The sequence below is a fragment of the Taudactylus pleione genome, unplaced genomic scaffold, assembly GCF_031769625.1.
Source record: "Taudactylus pleione unplaced genomic scaffold, aTauple2 ptg001628l, whole genome shotgun sequence".
Classification (NCBI taxonomy): domain Eukaryota; kingdom Metazoa; phylum Chordata; class Amphibia; order Anura; family Myobatrachidae; genus Taudactylus; species Taudactylus pleione.
In genome coordinates, this window is record NW_028286025.1 from 2,807,214 (window position 1) to 2,824,724 (window position 17,511).

The 17,511-nt window shown below is 46.4% G+C and overlaps 1 protein-coding gene across 2 annotated transcripts in view; it reads left to right on the plus strand.

The window, feature by feature from the left end:
* Positions 1-17,511, plus strand: part of EXOC3L4 (exocyst complex component 3 like 4) — a 121,430-nt gene that overhangs the window by 21,435 nt on the left and 82,484 nt on the right. For both annotated transcript variants that reach the window (XM_088464285.1, XM_088464286.1), the window contains exon 3: positions 8,704-9,349. In XM_088464285.1, the coding sequence (XP_088320411.1) occupies positions 8,704-9,349 (646 nt within the window). The remainder of the gene's footprint in view (positions 1-8,703; positions 9,350-17,511) is intronic.

Genomic DNA, 17,511 nt, shown 5'->3' on the forward strand with positions numbered 1-17,511 from the left:
ACACACAGATCCCCCTCCTCCTACACACACACAGATCCCCCTCCTCCTGCACACACACACAGATCCCCCTCCTCCTGCACACACACACAGATCCCCCTCCTCCTACACACACAGATCCCCCTCCTCCTGCACACACACACAGATCCCCCTCCTCCTACACACACACACAGATCTCCCTCATCCTCCTACACACACACACACAGATCCCCCTCCTCCTACACACACACACACACACACAGATCCCCCTCCTCCTACACACACACACAGATCTCCCTCATCCTCCTACACACACACACACAGATCCCCCTCCTCCTACACACACACACATCCCCCTCCTCCTACACACACACACACACACACACACACACACATCCCCCTCCTCCTACACACACACACAGATCCCCCTCCTCACACACACACACACACACACACACACACACACACACACACATCCCCCCCTCACAAATCACTTTGATCCTCCCTGCATTAGGTGCTATTTAGTAATTCACTGTACTGTTATACCCCTTTTTTGTGTATGCATTTTTTTTTTTATTGAGAACCACATCAAATAAAACAAACATGCCATAACTGGTACAGAAACAGCAAATCGTATCGTTATACATTTAGCATGATGTCAGAAAAATAATAGTAAATGTCGGGTCACATTTTATAAGTAAATAACACTTCTCAGTAACACAAAAACAAATAAGAAACACAACCAAAGTAACGGGAGAAAAGGAGAAGAAAGAAAAAGGAAAGAAAAAAGAAAAGGAAAGAACCTCACTGCCAGGAAAAAAATATATAAAGCAATACAATGAAAACAAGAATAAGGGAGTAACCTGTCAAAGCATTGAAGTGGTTGAGATCGGAAACGTCACCAGCAGGAAATAGTAAAGGGTGGCGTAATTATGGTAGGGTATGTAGCCAGGGCAATGCAGGGGCAAGAATAGAACGAGAAGGAGCTTCTATATCCACCTATTGTTTCCTATCAGCAACTCTGCACCATTCCATAACCCTAGTAAGCAAGACAGCATGGTAATGAGAGGACATGAGGCATACATGCCGACGTTTCACTCCCACCTTCCGGGAGGGAGCTGTCGGGCTTTCTCGGTGGGGGGCGGGTCGCGTCGAAAAGGGGGCGTGGCCCGGCGGGAACGTGCATTTTGGGGCGGAGCATGGGGGCATGTCATCGCGATCGCGGCTCCGCCCCCTCTTTACAATGCCATTTTCAAAAGCATTGTGAGGCAGGGGGTGGGGACGTGATGATGCGATTCAGCGCAAATTGCGTCACTGGCCCCTCTGCTGCCGGGATTTTTATAGTAAGTGCAGGGGGGGTGGATGTGTTGCTGATTGCGGGAGGCTTGCCTGCTTTCCCGGGAGTTCGGGAGCGGCACCCGATTTTCGGATGGCTCCTGACCAAATCGGGAGGGTAGGCAAGTATGACATGAGGCAGTTGTAAACCCCCAGATGCTTTCGTCTATACAATGCCTCATGTTTAAAACGACCTGCCCACACATAGGGGCCTATTCATCAACACTAAAATAACGTTTTTAAGGACATTTTCCTTAATTACCGTTATTTTAGTATTCATGAACACACTTAACACAGGAGATATCACTGATATCTCCTGGTTAAGTCTGTCTGCGTTAATTTCCACACTCTCCATACATTAGAACATTAGTACGGGGATATGGAAATTATGCTATTCATCAAATTCCGAAAATTATGTATTTTCGGAATTTGATGGAGTTACTTTCTGCCACTGTGAGGTAACGTGTAGCAGGTGACACTTACTTGTGTCAGTGTGGGCAGGTCCTCCGCTGGCTCCCTCCGGAACTCCCTGGTCTCTCCCCTGGCTCCGGTAGCTGTTCCGGCACTTTTTTCTAAACTTTACTGTGTTCTGCTTGGAGAACACAGGAGCTCATTCAGACCCGCGTATGGACGACATCTATGTCGTAGCGAGCTACGGCGATGAGCGCTCGCTAGTGTATAAAGACGCCCCCTAGCCACTCGCAACACACGTTATCTCCGGGAATTGTAGGCTTAATCGGTAACATCGAGAGCCATCGGAGCTGCTCGCGGTCGTTGAGGTTGCCTTTCCCCGCCGCAAGCACTGCGACCAGTGTGGGCTGAAATACATGCAGGTAACGTGTAAAATGATGCTACTTTGCTAATGATGTACACCCTTTAAACGGCGTTTCGGCATCCTGACACGCCTGTGTTCGCAGCACCACTCCCCCGTTCACAAGCACCTTCCCCTGTTACCACCTACAAACGGCGCTATCTGTCACTCAAAGCAGCGACCTGATAGTAGCTTACGAGCAACCAAATTCAGATCGCAAATACTGGCTTGCGCACGTGCACTGCGACTTTTACGCATGCGCAGATGGGCGAAAATCGCTCACAGAGAGCGAGCGCAACTTAGCGAGCAGGTCTGAATCAGGTCCACAGTGTCAGCACAGCAGACGGAGCCGGAGGCGGCTGCAGCGGGCAGGTAAGTCGGGGATGGGGGTTGAGCGGAGGTGGGAGGGGGGGCACACAGAATTACCGCAGCTGTAGTTAGTGCTGCGCATTTGCTGGTTTTATGGATGTAACAGCGCATGCACAGCACTGATTGCATCTTCCTTAACCCAAGAGTATGGTATTGATATGGGAAGAGTTTGCAGGAGATAGAGGACCCTGGGTAGCACTTTCATCTTAATTACTCCAATCCTCCCCGTCCACGAGATCCTCTCGTGGACGGGGAGCACCAGGATTGACGGTCTGTTTTGATCTTATTAAATAATGGAGGAAAGTTGGAGGAACAAATCTGTGTAAAATAACCCCAGGTTAGCCGGCAGGAGAGAACCATTGTACCCATGTGCTGTGTAAACGGCCCCGATCTGGAATAACGCGAGTTGGAGCTGCGGTCTGAAAGGGGTCTGTTGGAACTGGGTTTTAAATCATGGGTCAGACCTGGTATTTTGGTGTAAAAGGGGTATTGGTGATTACAGAATACTGGTACTTCGTCTTTAAGAAGATAAATCAATGTGTTTGCTGACATTACACATTCCATGCATATCAGTTCCGCTATGGTACATACTGCCTTGTTCTGTTGAACTATGATCCATGTCACCAGGGAAAAAAAAAAAAAAACTATAAAATTTACCTTTGAAGTAACTTTTGCTCAACCTTTGCAACAGCAGATCTCGCTCTGACACCTCGTACCCATTACCTACTGTATATCAAATAACTTGACATCAACAAACACAATAATGTCCGTACTCCAGTGACCCTGAGCCGCACGCAGCTCCAATGTTTATAGAGTTTAACGATTTTGCTTCTACTGCACATGCACGAAAATCCCTAAAGACTTGTACAGTGCGTGAGTGTGTATGTATGTGTATGTGCAGGTGTGCTTAGTGGTGGCAGCCGACGGGACCAAGCGCCTGATTCCAGCACCAGAGGTACAGCTGCAGTGGAGGGCACCTGGCGCTGGGACCAGGTGCTGATTCCCAGCGCCAGAAGTGCAGCGATGGGTGCGAGAGATGCGTCTCCAGCGGGACACATCATTGGCCGGTGCTGGGACAGTGTGTCTGCTTCCAGCGTTGGTGGAGCGACAGTATAATCTAGGTTTTGCGTGCGAGCTGACTGTAGCTCGATGCCCGGCAACCTTGAAGCGGCATCAGTTAAAATTTGGCAAACTGGTGGCCATTAGAAAGTGGCGGACTGGCAGCCAATCATGAGTGGCCGTAGCTCGCCCATCATAGCACTGACCGCTTGTGGCGTCTGATGACAGACGCCATGTAGCAGTCAGTTCGGTGACAGCGGGCAGAGGAGACGGAAGTCGCATGAAGCGCTCTGGAGGCTGCGGAAGAGGCCGGAATATGGTGCAGTCAAGAAAGAAGATGCCCGGCGCTGGCTGAAGGTGGAGGAGAAGAGGTGATGCCAGGTTAGCACCAGAATAAAAGAATAGGCTGAGGACTGGAGAGTGCTGCTAGTGGTGGATTGCAAAAGAGCTATAAACAAATCTCCCCTCTGCTGCCTCTCCCAATGATGTAGATGGCCTTGTGCCACCAGTATTAATAACCCCTCCCTAGACCACCAGGGTTTTCAGGCATTAGGTTGGTGGTATCAGTCAGGCCTCAGGTCTGTGCATGGATTAGGCAGGCCTTAGGCCTGAGCCACAAGTATAAGTGCATCTGGGCATTAGGCCCAGGTTACTGTTTAAAAATGGACAAGTCCAAAGCCTGAGCTGCTGGAAGGCCCAAATCACTGTTAATAGGCAGGCCAAGGCCCAAGCTCCTGGTAGTGACTCTAGGCTTTAGGCCCAGGTCACCGTAAGTGTAAGTTAGGTGGGCTCCAGGTCCGTGTCCCCGGTATTAACCTGGGCACTAGGCCCAGGTAATTAAAATAAAGAACCCAGTTAGGTGGGCACAAGGCCCAAGCCTCTGTAGTGACTGAGCATTAGGTACCAGTCGCTTTCCTGTGCCCAACTGGTTAGGCAGGGGTGGCAACTGTCTCCCAGGACCATTGAGCCATAGTTTTTGCTATTCCACTCTCTCCACCCACATTTGCTTTCCTGCTTATACCACCCAATGTATCTATTCCCTACACAGCTAGGAAACTACAGGGAGACTCCCATAGCCTACTTTTCTCCTTCCCAATGAGCTGATGCGATGGTGCGCCAGTGGGCTTGGGTTTGTGCAAGAGCTACGTGGAGCTCTCCTAGAGCGGGAGTGGATGGTTGGACGGCTGTTCTTTGTGTTTCTGATAATACTTTGCAAGCTTATTTTCTATGTATCTGTGCTCCCACTGATGGTGCTGCGGGAATAGCAATATTGGCATACACATGCTGAGCAGCGTATGAGATTCATATAGAGTTTACATTAGTATCAGAAAACATCACTTTCATGTATATAGGTGAGGTGCGGAGGATGGGGAATAAAGATTAGAGGTGGTGTAGGAAGAGAAGCGAAGCAAAAGCAGGCTAGGGGGGCTGATTCTGACAAGCACGCAAAGTGGACCTGATTCAGACCCACTCTCTAGATGTGATCGCTCACCGCCAGCGTATGCAAATTTGGCTAAGTGACGGCATGGCATGCGCTCGCTCGGAAAGGCATAAGCACGCCCACTTTGTATTGGCGAGCAATCACTTTGTGTATGCAGACGCCCATTAGCGTATGTAGAGATGCCCACTAGAGCACGTCATCTCCAGGAAGTGTATTAAAACATTGGTACATCGAGGACCATCGGAAGTGCTTGCAGCGCTTGTGGTTGCCTTACCTTACTGCAAGCACTGCGAGGATTTCAGTGTAAAAAAAAGGCTGGTGATGTGTACTATGTTGCTGTCTGTTAATTATGCACGCTTTAGAAACGGCATTGCAACACATAGACAAGCCTGCGTTCGCACCTCCACTCCCCCATTATTGGAATCCTGCCCCTGTTACCACCCACAAACGGACTCTCCTGTCACTCATTACACTGGACTGTCCTTGCAGGGCGAGCAAGCGGATTCTGATCGCTCTGGGTAGTTTGCGCAGAACGAAGCGTGTGCATGTGCGGTCACTTAACATTGGCCGCGTATGAGCGAGCGGCCGCTTGCGAACGGGTCTGAATGAGCTCCTGTGGCTGTAGTTGTTCTTAGTCTAATGCCAGTATCCAATCAACTAATGTTGGGAATTGTGCGTGCGCAGGCTGAAACACACGCCAACAGACCTTCAACAGAAGAGCAGTGATTCAGGGGATCAACTGTCACACTGCACCTGCACTGACAGTTACTCATTTCCTCCAAGCACATTTTCATATGCCATGGTCTTCAATGTTAGTCTGCAAAAATTACTGCTCACAATGATTTCTGCTCTGCACTGATTTCCTGAAACCGCAGTGATTTGGGAAGCTATACTGATTTCTGCCCTGTAAGTCACCCTGCTCCTGATATACCCCATTCCAAACAGTCAGGGGTTTCCAACAGCCTATTCATTCTGGCTCCTAATGGAAAAACAAACAACATTGTTTACACCTCAGTGTTGAGGTACTAGTGTCTATATAAATGCATAGATGGGTTCTTTTCAGGGGCTAAAATCATGTTAGCAAACAGTGGGGTCCTTTTCAGGATCTATGGTATGGGGTTATAGGCAAGGACAATGTACAAAATGTAGGCTGCAGATGTACTTCAAGGTCCATTCTTCAACCTGGGCAATGCCGGGTCTCCCAGCTAGTCTTTAATATAGCTACATGGTGTTAATTTGAAACTCTGTGACTTTCTGTTGTCCCTAAGCCATTACATAAAAACAGAAGTAATGCAAAATAGGTAAATAAAAATGATGTTTTGTTTTCTCATTATTATAAGCATTGTATGGGCGGAATTCAATTCTCTCCAACCCCTATCGCGCCCGACGGAGCTATTCTATTCTTGCTCCTGTCGGGCGCGATCAGCTGCCAAGCGCTACACTTCAGCTTGCAGCCCCTGGGGGATGAGAGCTGAAATGTGCGAAAAGTGACATGTTTGGGCGCCCAAACATCACTTTTCGCGATCGCGCCCAGCACTTTGGTCGGGTTTAGCTGCTTTATGCGGCTAAACCTGACCTCTATAGGCGCGATCAGCGTGAAATTCTGGCACAATTGAATAGCAGCCCGCGATCTCCTGTCACTTTAGACGGGAGATGCGGGCCGTATGTTGTTATCAGACGTTGGTCATTCTGTAGCTGCTGGACCAGCAATCATGACTTTATAATGATAATTTTTAGGGCGGGATGTACTAAGCATCGCCTTCGCAATGAGGTACATCCTGCCAGCTCCCAATAAGAGCTGTCCTTTGCAATGGCTCCGGATAGAGGGACTTCCGGATTTAACACCCAGAAGTCCCACTGGCGTCCTTCTGCGCATGCACCGGAGGCCGCGGGCCGCAGGGGTGATGGGAGGGATGCCATTACCCCTGCGGCCCATGGCCTCCGCTGCATGCGCAGAAGGATGCCAGTCCATCCCAAGTGGCAGCATCCCGATTAGAAGCCCATAGGTTTCTATTGGGTAAAGCCACCTGAAGATGGCGTTACCCATCGGGACGATGCTGTGTACATATGGGGAATGTGGTAAATCCTCTGAAAATTGTATTTTCAGGGGATTTACCGCATATTCCCCTTAAGTACATCCCGCACTTAGGGGCATATTCTATTGGGCATGAGGTTTAGCGACGAAAAAACCTTGCGTCCCATGCGCCCAATTTTGGAATACCGTGGGTATGCACGCTCCTGATACTCGTGGTATTTAATTAAAAAAATAGTGGTTGCAGGGTTTTCAGCGTTTTCAAAATCTTCACCTACCTGGCCGGGGGTCTCCAGTGGTCTCCGCGGCTCCCGTTGGCTTCCTCACTCTCTTCTTACTGGAGAGGGGGATGCTGGGAGTCACGGGGGCTCCTGGGAGGCTCCAGGGTCTGGTGGGAGGGGCAAGGGCTGCTGGGAGATGTAGTTTGTAAAAGGATGTACAGATGTGTCCTTGTACAACAAGCGTCTTTCTGCCACATGGCGATCTCCCAATGATAAATAAATAATGATAATATAGGGTGAATTGTCCAGTGAATGGATGGTTAAGAGTATTCTCATATGTAAGGAGATGGTGTATGTAGACGATACAACATAAAATATGCTGTCATTATTACTATGTATACTTTTAAAATACGTTTTTGGTTTAAAGATTGAAGGAATAGTTAGAATATTACATCCAAAAAATGGGAGGGGTAGAAATGATCAGTGAATGAATGCACAAAGCTAGCAAATTAACAGCCCAGTAAATTAATAATATGACTTACAACAATTAAATATAGTCAACAGATCTAATTTAAGGTGATATGCACTAAAATTTAAGCTGACTGTATTAAACCTGAAAATGTTAATTCACTGGCTCATTCACCCCTACTGTGAACTGGAGTTTATGGAGCGACTGAGATGCATCAAGGGGGTGGAGCACCGTATTTTTCCTTAAATGTTTTGCCTTAGGGCCTGATTCAAAATGGATCGCAATTGCAATCGTAGCTGTGAATTTGAATGGAACGCAGTACATTAATATGTAATTATATGACCCAGAGTGGGTGCATTTATTATTTTGAGGTGAGCATTTGGGAGTGGGGCCCCCAGAGTTGCTCTGGCTGGGCCTTTTTCAGGGCATCACCACTTAATTCACATAGATACTTTTTCATCACCTTTCTATTTGTTTGTTTATTATTTATGTAATTTTAATTCTTTCTTATTATATTAACACTTTATTGATTATCTTTACACATCTATACTTTACACTTCACTATCACCTTCTTTCCCTTTTTCTTGTGATGCCCTGGGGATGGTCCTTGGCTGGACTCTTTTAGGGTGCCCTTTGCCTTAGACGTGAACCCCTGAATGTTAGGGACGCCGGTAAAGAGGAGCCTTGACGCTGGCCCAGCGCTTAATCATATATTTGCAAGCGTATGCAACCAATACATCGGAATTTCTATTATCATGTAGGGTTCAAGTATTTTTTGCTGATATTGTTGCAGTGTGCTGGAGGGAATACCCTTTTCTTCTGTGGTTCAGAGTAAACCTCGCCCTTTACAAGCACCTGTGCAGTATCATTAAGCTGGTTGATGTGAGCGACCGCTATATTTTTATTGACACCTTATAATATGTTTTGCATAATAAGCATATTATGTTTTATTGGCCTACACTAATTATCCAACCATGTTATGTCTTTCAGTAATGCAAATAAATGAACTTATCCATAGCAAACAACTTCAAAAGTCATACGAAAGTATCAAACTAATGGAAGACAAACTCATAGAGGAATGTAGCAGTTCTAACTTTCACGAGAACGCAACAGATTTCACCATACGGGGAAAGGACGTGGACTTGTTGTATAGGTCTCTGTTCAACGTGATAAGATCCATTGTAAAAGAGTCACTCAACCAGGACATCGCAGATGAGCCTTTGGTGGCTTCTGTGGTCTGGGTCATTAATAAGGAAGCACTGGCCCAGAAAGACACAAACATGACTTTTACAGAGATTCCCCACCTTGGTCAGCCCAGAAAGTGGAAAGAGTTATGGAAAGAAGCTGTAAAAAATAGCGTTGCCAACAGAATAGAGTCAGTGCCCTTGAGTCCGTCAACGGAGAACTGGCTCGCTGATCACTTGGAGTGCCAGAAGACAAACACTGTGCAGGACTTGATGAAAGTGAAGAAATCCTTAAAGTCTCTCTACCCTCTGGACTATAATGTGTGTGATACCTATGTAAGGAGCTTTCATGATGCCCTCTCGTTTCACCTACAAAAAAATGTTCTTCATCTCGACATGAAATTCAGTCAACTCTACTGCCTGCTCAACTGGGTTATGAATCAGTACAAAAGGTAGGTCAACATAAATAGTTAGTAATAATACATAACCTACTTTATCTACAAATGTGTTACATATCTATGTGGGAGGCATTATGGAAAACAGGGGAAGCAGAAAAAGCCCCCTTCTCTCGCTCTCTCTCTTCCCTTCATTTTGTCTCTCCAGCCCCTGTTCTCACGTCATGCTATCCCCCCTCCCGCATGTGTTATGGCCACATGGTAATTTATTCCTCTTTTGCCCCACCCATCCCTCCTCACCGTCCTACCTCCCTCCTCATCAGACGCAGAGAGACTGGACTAACGCCCAATGACTGAGCGATTGCGTAATAGTGCACGTTCTTTTGCATAATGACTCTCAAGTGCGCTGTTTGTGTGGATCTGAGAACATTGGACCAGAGAGTAGCTGCTGGCATGAACAGACAGGCGACTTAGAATAAGGTGGGAGAATGTGTGCTTAGTAAGCTCAGTTCTGTCTCTGACTGGTTATATTACACTAGCGACCCGCCCTGACTTTGCACAGGAGCAATTTCATCTTGCCACAGCCCCATGCATTTCATAACAACCTACACCATGTCACCACAGTCCCCTGCATCTCACCACAAACCCCTGCTTCTCACTCCTGCCCCCTGCATCTCACCAGTGTCACCACAACCCCCACTGCTACTGCCCTGCATCTGGCTGGGGCCCAGCCACTGGAATGTGTTGGGAAGGGCAGAAGGATCATGGAGGAGAGATTTGTATTGCAGCTACCATAAGCATTATCAGCATGTCCCTGAGGTTGGAGCAACTGTGCTTATTTCCACAGCATCCATGCGCACCCCTCCTCAGCTGCCGGCTATGGTGATGAGCAATGTACTCTTTGCACAATATACCCTGTATTTCCTGGGCTTCCGGTTGTGCTTCCTCACTATGATACCTCTGTCTGAGAACAGTGCTGACTTTCATGGGAGGTGCCTCCTGTTCACCGAGGGTTTGTGGCTGAGCAGGAACATCATACTGGAGAGGGAGCACTTTATAGTGGTGGAGTGGTGGCCGGAGTTCGTCTGCAGGTTCAGCGTAGGGTTGGACATCAGAATCCGATGGTTACTAACCATCAATGTTTTTGTTCCGATGGTAGTGTTTCTACCATTGGATGGTGGCGGACTGACGTTTGCCAACATCACACGGAAATCATTTCATGGTGTTCCGATGGATTTTTGTTTTTATTAAATTCCTAATATATAAGCCTCCCGTGGTTCTTGCCTGGTTAGTGTGTCTGCATCAGGGCATCTTCATGGGTTTGTTGGAGACTGTCTCTCACTCTCTGTTTGCCTCAGACATGACCCTGCTCAGTCCACGACTCCCTCCCCTCTCTAGGCTGCTGCTAAGCAACAGGGCACTTTGCTGCAGACACATTCATCTTACTTCCTTGCCTGTTAAAAAACCCCTCCAGTCTCGCCATGCCATGGAGTTACTCGGTAGTGTTGAGTGTCTTTTTGTGCAATTTTTTTTTACCTTCAAATGCATCTTATTGACATAGTGATGTGAATAGGATGCACAAGTAGCTTTCTGCTGATTAAAATGATATGTGGCATGCTTATATTCTTTGTGCAACTGCTGGTGCGTCTGCATGCGAAATGCTACTGTATCTTACAATGTCACAGCCGCTGACACCGTAACGTAGCATTTTGCATGCAGCTACTCTACACCCGCAGTTGCACATATAATATAGGCATTCTACATATCATTCTAATCAGCATAAGCTGCTTGTGTGTCCTATTCGCATCACTTTGCAGATACATTTGAAGGTAAAAGTTGCACGAAAGACGCTCTGCGCTACCTAGTTGATGCCGCTCACACCTCATGTTTAACATGACTTGTAGCACACAGAGGTAAGATGAATGTGGACACATCTGTATCTCTGATTGGCTCAGTTTCGAATGCTCGCTTTCTGTTTCAGCACCCTGGCCAGCTCCTATACAGCAGCTTGGTGCAAGATTTTTTTATTTATTAAAATTGTGACTGCTCGGCTGTCTTTAGTCCCAGATGAATGGTTCATACACCTAAACCTTCCACGACCAATGCTGTATAGAATAGTGAAAACTACCTCAAAATCTGTCTAGTGGTTCCAGAGATTAGCCCGAACAAACAGGCAGAGCCCTAAACCAGGGACTTTATTTTATATATAGAGAGAGATACATATCTTTATTATGGGATGTTTAACCTTTTCATGAACACATCTTATTTGTATGAGATAAATATGTTTGAAACAGAAAGTTTGGTTTTTCGATTCTTTCCCCTATAGACCATTTATAATGTTAATTATAAATACCATGGGGTCTATTCATTAAGTAGTGAAGTGTCCTGTTTAGCTGAAAACAGGGCTCTTCCCTGCTTCGTGCTTTTCATAGAGCAGTCTACCATTATTACTTCTCCAGCGGAACCCCTGCTCCTGCATGTAACTATATTATATTATACTATTGTATGGTAAGTGCGATTCAGAAAGGAATGGAAAGTTCAGTTTCCGTTCCCCTGCTAGCACCGCATTCGCCATCTCAGGATGGTGTTAGCAGTGCTGTTAGGGGAGAAGAGCAGCAAGACAGCTGCCTACCTGCCATCTCCCTGTTGTCTCCGCCCCCTTTTCTGCCAGCCGCCAATCAGAGGTGCTCAGGGTATATGCATATCCCGGGTCACCTCCTGCAGTGCTGACTGCTGGCTGGCGGCTGCCTCTGCTGACCCAGTGGCTCCCGTGACACTGCCTACCCCTGCTATTTTGAAGTGACCTGGCACATGCCGTGTCATCTCCATCCAGGATGCCCCACTGCCCCCGCGCCCCTCCTCCTATTCCTTCCCTTGCCGCTGCTATTTCAAAGTGACTCGGCATCGCGTCCCCCCGAAGACAGAAGAAGACAGGATTGCTGGGACCCAGGATACCGGATCGCATCGCGGAGAAGGTAAGTGTCAATGAATTGCAACTTATTACACCATGATATCGCATATGGAAAATGCAATGTCTGGTGTTAATTAACATATAGTTATTGCAAATGTACATGAATAGACCCCCATATTACATACACTACACTATCCAGTGTATAATGAGACAAATGTGTACATATATGTCCAGTGATATTATTAGGGTTTTCTGCCACTCCCCCAGACTCCTGGACTTGCTACAACGCTCCACACGTCATGATTGCAAAGTGGGGCCCTCATCCGGGAAAAAAAAAATATTCAGCACAGTTGGCCGAGTCTACTGCGCATCTAGTGGCTTACTGTGATCACTGGTCCTGTATATATCTCATTTATTACATACACTGCACTATGTATGGCTGGTCCTACTGCCGCATATAACAGGTTACTGTGATCACTGGTCCTGTATATGTCTGATGTATTACATACACTGCACTATGTATGGCTGGTCCTACTGCCTCATATAACATGTTACTGTGATCACTGGCCCTGTATATGTCTGATGTATTACATACACTGCACTATGTATGGCTGGTCCTACTGCCACATATAACAGGTTACTGTGATCACTGGCCCTGTATATGTCTGATGTATTACATACACTGCACTATGTAGGGCTGGTCCTACTGCCGCATAAAATGGGTTACTGTGATCACTGGTCCTGTATATGTCTGATGTATTACATACACTGCACTATGTATGGCTGGTTCTACTGCCGCATATAACAGGTTACTGTGATCACTGGCCCTGTATAAGTCTGAGGTATTACATACACTGCACTATGTATGGCTGGTCCTACTGCCGCATATAACAGGTTACTGTGATCACTGGCCCTGTATAAGTCTGATGTATTACATACACTGCACTATGTATGGCTGGTCCTACTGCCGCATATAACAGGTTACTGTGATCACTGGTCCTGTATATGTCTGATGTATTACATACACTGCACTATGTATGGCTGGTCCTACTGCCCCATATTACAGGTTACTGTGATCACTGACCCTGTATATGTCTGATGTATTACATACACTGCACTATGTATGGCAGGACCTACTGCCGCATATAACAGGTTACTGTGATCACTGGCCCTGTATATGTCTGATGTATTACATACACTGCACTATGTATGGCTGGTCCTACTGCCTCATATAACATGTTACTGTGATCACTGGCCCTGTATATGTCTGATGTATTACATACACTGCACTATGTATGGCTGGTCCTACTGCCGCATATAACGGGTTACTGTGATCAGTGGTCCTGTATATGTCTGATGTATTACATACACTGAACTATGTATGGCTGGTCCTACTGCCTCATATAACAGGTTACTGTGATCACTGGCCCTGTATATATCAGATGTATTACATACATTGCACTATGTATGGCTGGTCCTACTGCCACATATAACGGGTTACTGTGATCACTGGTCCTGTATATGTCTGATGTATTACATACACTGCACTATGTATGGCTGGTCGTACTGCCGCATATAACAGGTTACTGTGATCACTGGTCCTGTATATGTCTGATGTATTACATACACTGCACTATGTATGGCTGGTCCTACTGCCGCATATAACGGGTTACTGTGATCACTGGTCCTGTATATGTCTGATGTATTACATACACTGCACTATGTATGGCTGGTCCTACTGCCGCATATAACGGGTTACTGTGATCACTGGTCCTGTATATGTATGATGTATTACATACACTGCACTATGTATGGCTGACCCTACTGCCGCATATAACGGGTTACTGTGATCACTGGTCCTGTATATGTCTGATGTATTACATACACTGCACTATGTATGGCTGGCTCTACTGCCGCATATAACGTGTTACTGTGATCACTGGTCCTGTATATGTCTGATGTATTACATACATTGCACTATGTATGGCTGGTCCTACTGCCGCATATAACAGGTTACTGTGATCACTGGTCCTGTATATGTCTGATGTATTACATACATTGCACTATGTATGGCTGGTCCTACTGCCGCATATAACAGGTTACTGTGATCACTGGTCCTGTATATGTCTGATGTATTACATACACTGCACTATGTATGGCTGGTCCTACTGCCCCATATAACAGGTTACAGTGATCACTGGTCCTGTTTATGTCTGATGTATTACATACACTGCACTATGTATGGCTGGTCCTACTGCAGCATATAACAGGTTACTGTGATCACTGGTCCTATATATGTCTGATGTATTACATACACTGCACTATGTATGGCTGGTCCTACTGCCCCATATAACATGTTACTGTGATCACTGGTCCTGTATATGTCTGATGTATTACATACACTGCACTATGTATGCCTGGTCCTACTGCTGCATATAACAGGTTACTGTGATCACTGGTCCTGTATATGTCTGATGTATTACATACATTGCACTATGTATGGCTGGTCCTACTGCCGCATATAACGGGTTACTGTGATCACTGGTCCTGTATATGTCTGATGTATTACATACACTGCACTATGTATGGCTGGTCCTACTGCCTCATATAACGGGTTACTGTGATCGCTGGTCCTGTATATGTCTGATGTATTACATACACTGCACTATGTATGGCTGGCCCTACTGCCGCATATAACAGGTTACTGTGATCGCTGGTCCTGTATATGTCTGATATATTACATACACTGCACTATGTATGGCTGGTCCTACTGCCACATATAACAGGTTACTGTGATCACTGGTCCTGTATATGTCTGATGTATTACATACATTGCACTATGTATGGCTGGTCCTACTGCTGCATATAACATGTTACTGTGATCACTGGTCCTGTATATATCTGATGTATTACATACACTGCACTATGTATGACTGGTCCTACTGCCTCATATAACATGTTACTGTGATCACTGGTCCTGTATATGTCTGATGTATTACATACACTGCACTATGTATGGCTGGTCCTACTGCCGCATATAACAGGTTACTGTGATTGCTGGTCCTTTATATGTCTGATTTATTACATACACTGAACTATGTATGGCTGGTCCTACTGCCTCATATAACGTGTGTACCTGTGTGTGTGTGTGTACCTGTGTGTGTGTGTGTACCTGTGTGTGTGTGTGTGTGTGTACCTGTGTGTGTGTGTGTACCTGTGTGTGTGTGTACCTGTGTGTGTGTGTGTGTGTACCTGTGTGTGTGTGTGTGTGTACCTGTGTGTGTGTGTGTGTACCTGTGTGTGTGTACCTGTGTGTGTGTATACACTGGATGTATAGGACTTGTATTCCTTTAGTCACAACAAGTCAGACAATAGAACTGTGTGTTAAATCTTGCCAGGCATTTAACATAAATATAAATAAATAACAAAATCGTGAGAAAGGAACAAGCAATAAATGATAACTTTATAACATTATCTGTCATTTGCAAGATTCCCTCCAAGCCAAATGCATCATTTAATTATGAGAGCTATTTCTGTACGCTGTGTATAAATATATATATATTAGGGGTGTGCACCGGCCACTTTTCGTGTTTTGTGTTTTGGTTTTGGATCTGGATCTTTCTTCGTGTTTTGGATCTGGATTGGTTTTGCCAAAACCACCCTTCCGTGTTTTGGGTTCTGGGTTTTGTGTTTTGGATCTGTATTTTTTTGAAAAAAAGCATAAAAACAGCTAAAATCACAGAATTTGTAGGTTTTTCTGCTCCTATGCTATTATTAACCTCAATAACCTTAATTTCCACTCATTTCCAGTCTATTCTGAACACCTCACACCTCACAATAGTGTTTTTATGTCCAAAAGGTTGCACCGAGGTAGCTGGATGACTATGCTAAGCGACACGAGTGGGCGGCACAAACACGTGACCCATCTAGGAGTGACACTGCAGTGGCAGACAGGATGGCAGTTAGAAAAACTAGGCCCCAAACTGTACATAATGCAAAGAAAAAAAGAGGTGCAAGATGGAATTGTCCTTGGGCCCTCCCACCCACCCTTATGTTGTATAAACAGGACATGCACACTTTAACAAATCAATCATTTCAGCGCCAGGGTCTGCCACACAACTGTGGCTGAAATGATTGGTTCGTTTGGGCCCCCACAAAACAAGCTGGCAATTAATGTGTCCCTGCACAAACTGGCTCTACGGAGGCAAGATGTCATCCTCATCCTCCTCATCCACCGATTCCTCACCCTCTTCAGTGTGTACATCCTCATCCTCACAAAGTATTAACTCGTCCCCACTTGAATCCACCACCACAGGTCCCTCTGTACGTTCTGGAGGCTGGTCTCCCTGGAAGAGCTGATAATTCATTTTGATGAACATCATCTTCTCCACATTCTGTGGAAGCAACCTCCTACGCCTTTCGCTGACAAGGTTCCCGGCTGCACTAAACACTCTTTCGGAGTACACACTGGAGGGGGGGCAACTCAGGTAAAATAGAGCCAGTTTGTACAGGGGCCTCCAAATTGCCTCTTTTTCCTGCCAGTACAGGTATGGACTGTCTGACATGCCTACTTGGATGCTGTCACCGATGTAATCCTCCACCATTCTGTCAATGGTGACAGTATCATATGCAGTGACAGTAGACATGTCAGAAATTGTTGCCAGGTCCTTCAGTCCGGACCAGATGTCCAAACTTGGTCCTGCCTGCCCTGCATCACCGCCAGCGGGTTGCTTAGGATACCTAAGTTTTTTCCTGGCAGCCCCAGTTGCGGGAGAAAATGAAGAAGGAGCCGTTGACGTGTCACGTTCCGCTTCAGCTGACAGTGTGTTCACCAGCAGGTCTTTGCACCTCTGCAGGCTTGTGTCGGCCGGAAAGAGAGACACCACATAGGCTTTAAACCTAGGATCGAGCACGGTGGCCAAAATGTAGTGGTCTGATTTCAACAGATTGACCACCCTGGAATCCTGGCAAAGCGAATGAAGGGCTTCATCCACAAGTCCCACATGCCGAGCGGAATCGCTCCGTCTTAGCTCCTCCTTCACTTTCTCCAGCTGCTTCTGCAAAAGGCTGATGAGGGGAATGACCTGACTCAAGCTGGCAGTGTCTGAACTGACTTCACGTGTGGCAAGTTCGAAGGGCTGAAGAACCTTGCACAACACGGAAATCATTCTCCACTGCGCTTGAGTCAGGTGCATACCCCCTCCTTTGCCTATGTCATAGGTGGATGTATAGGCTTGTATGGCCTTTTGCTGCTCCTCCATCCTCTGAAGCATATAGAGGGTTGAGTTCCACCGCGTCACAACCTCTT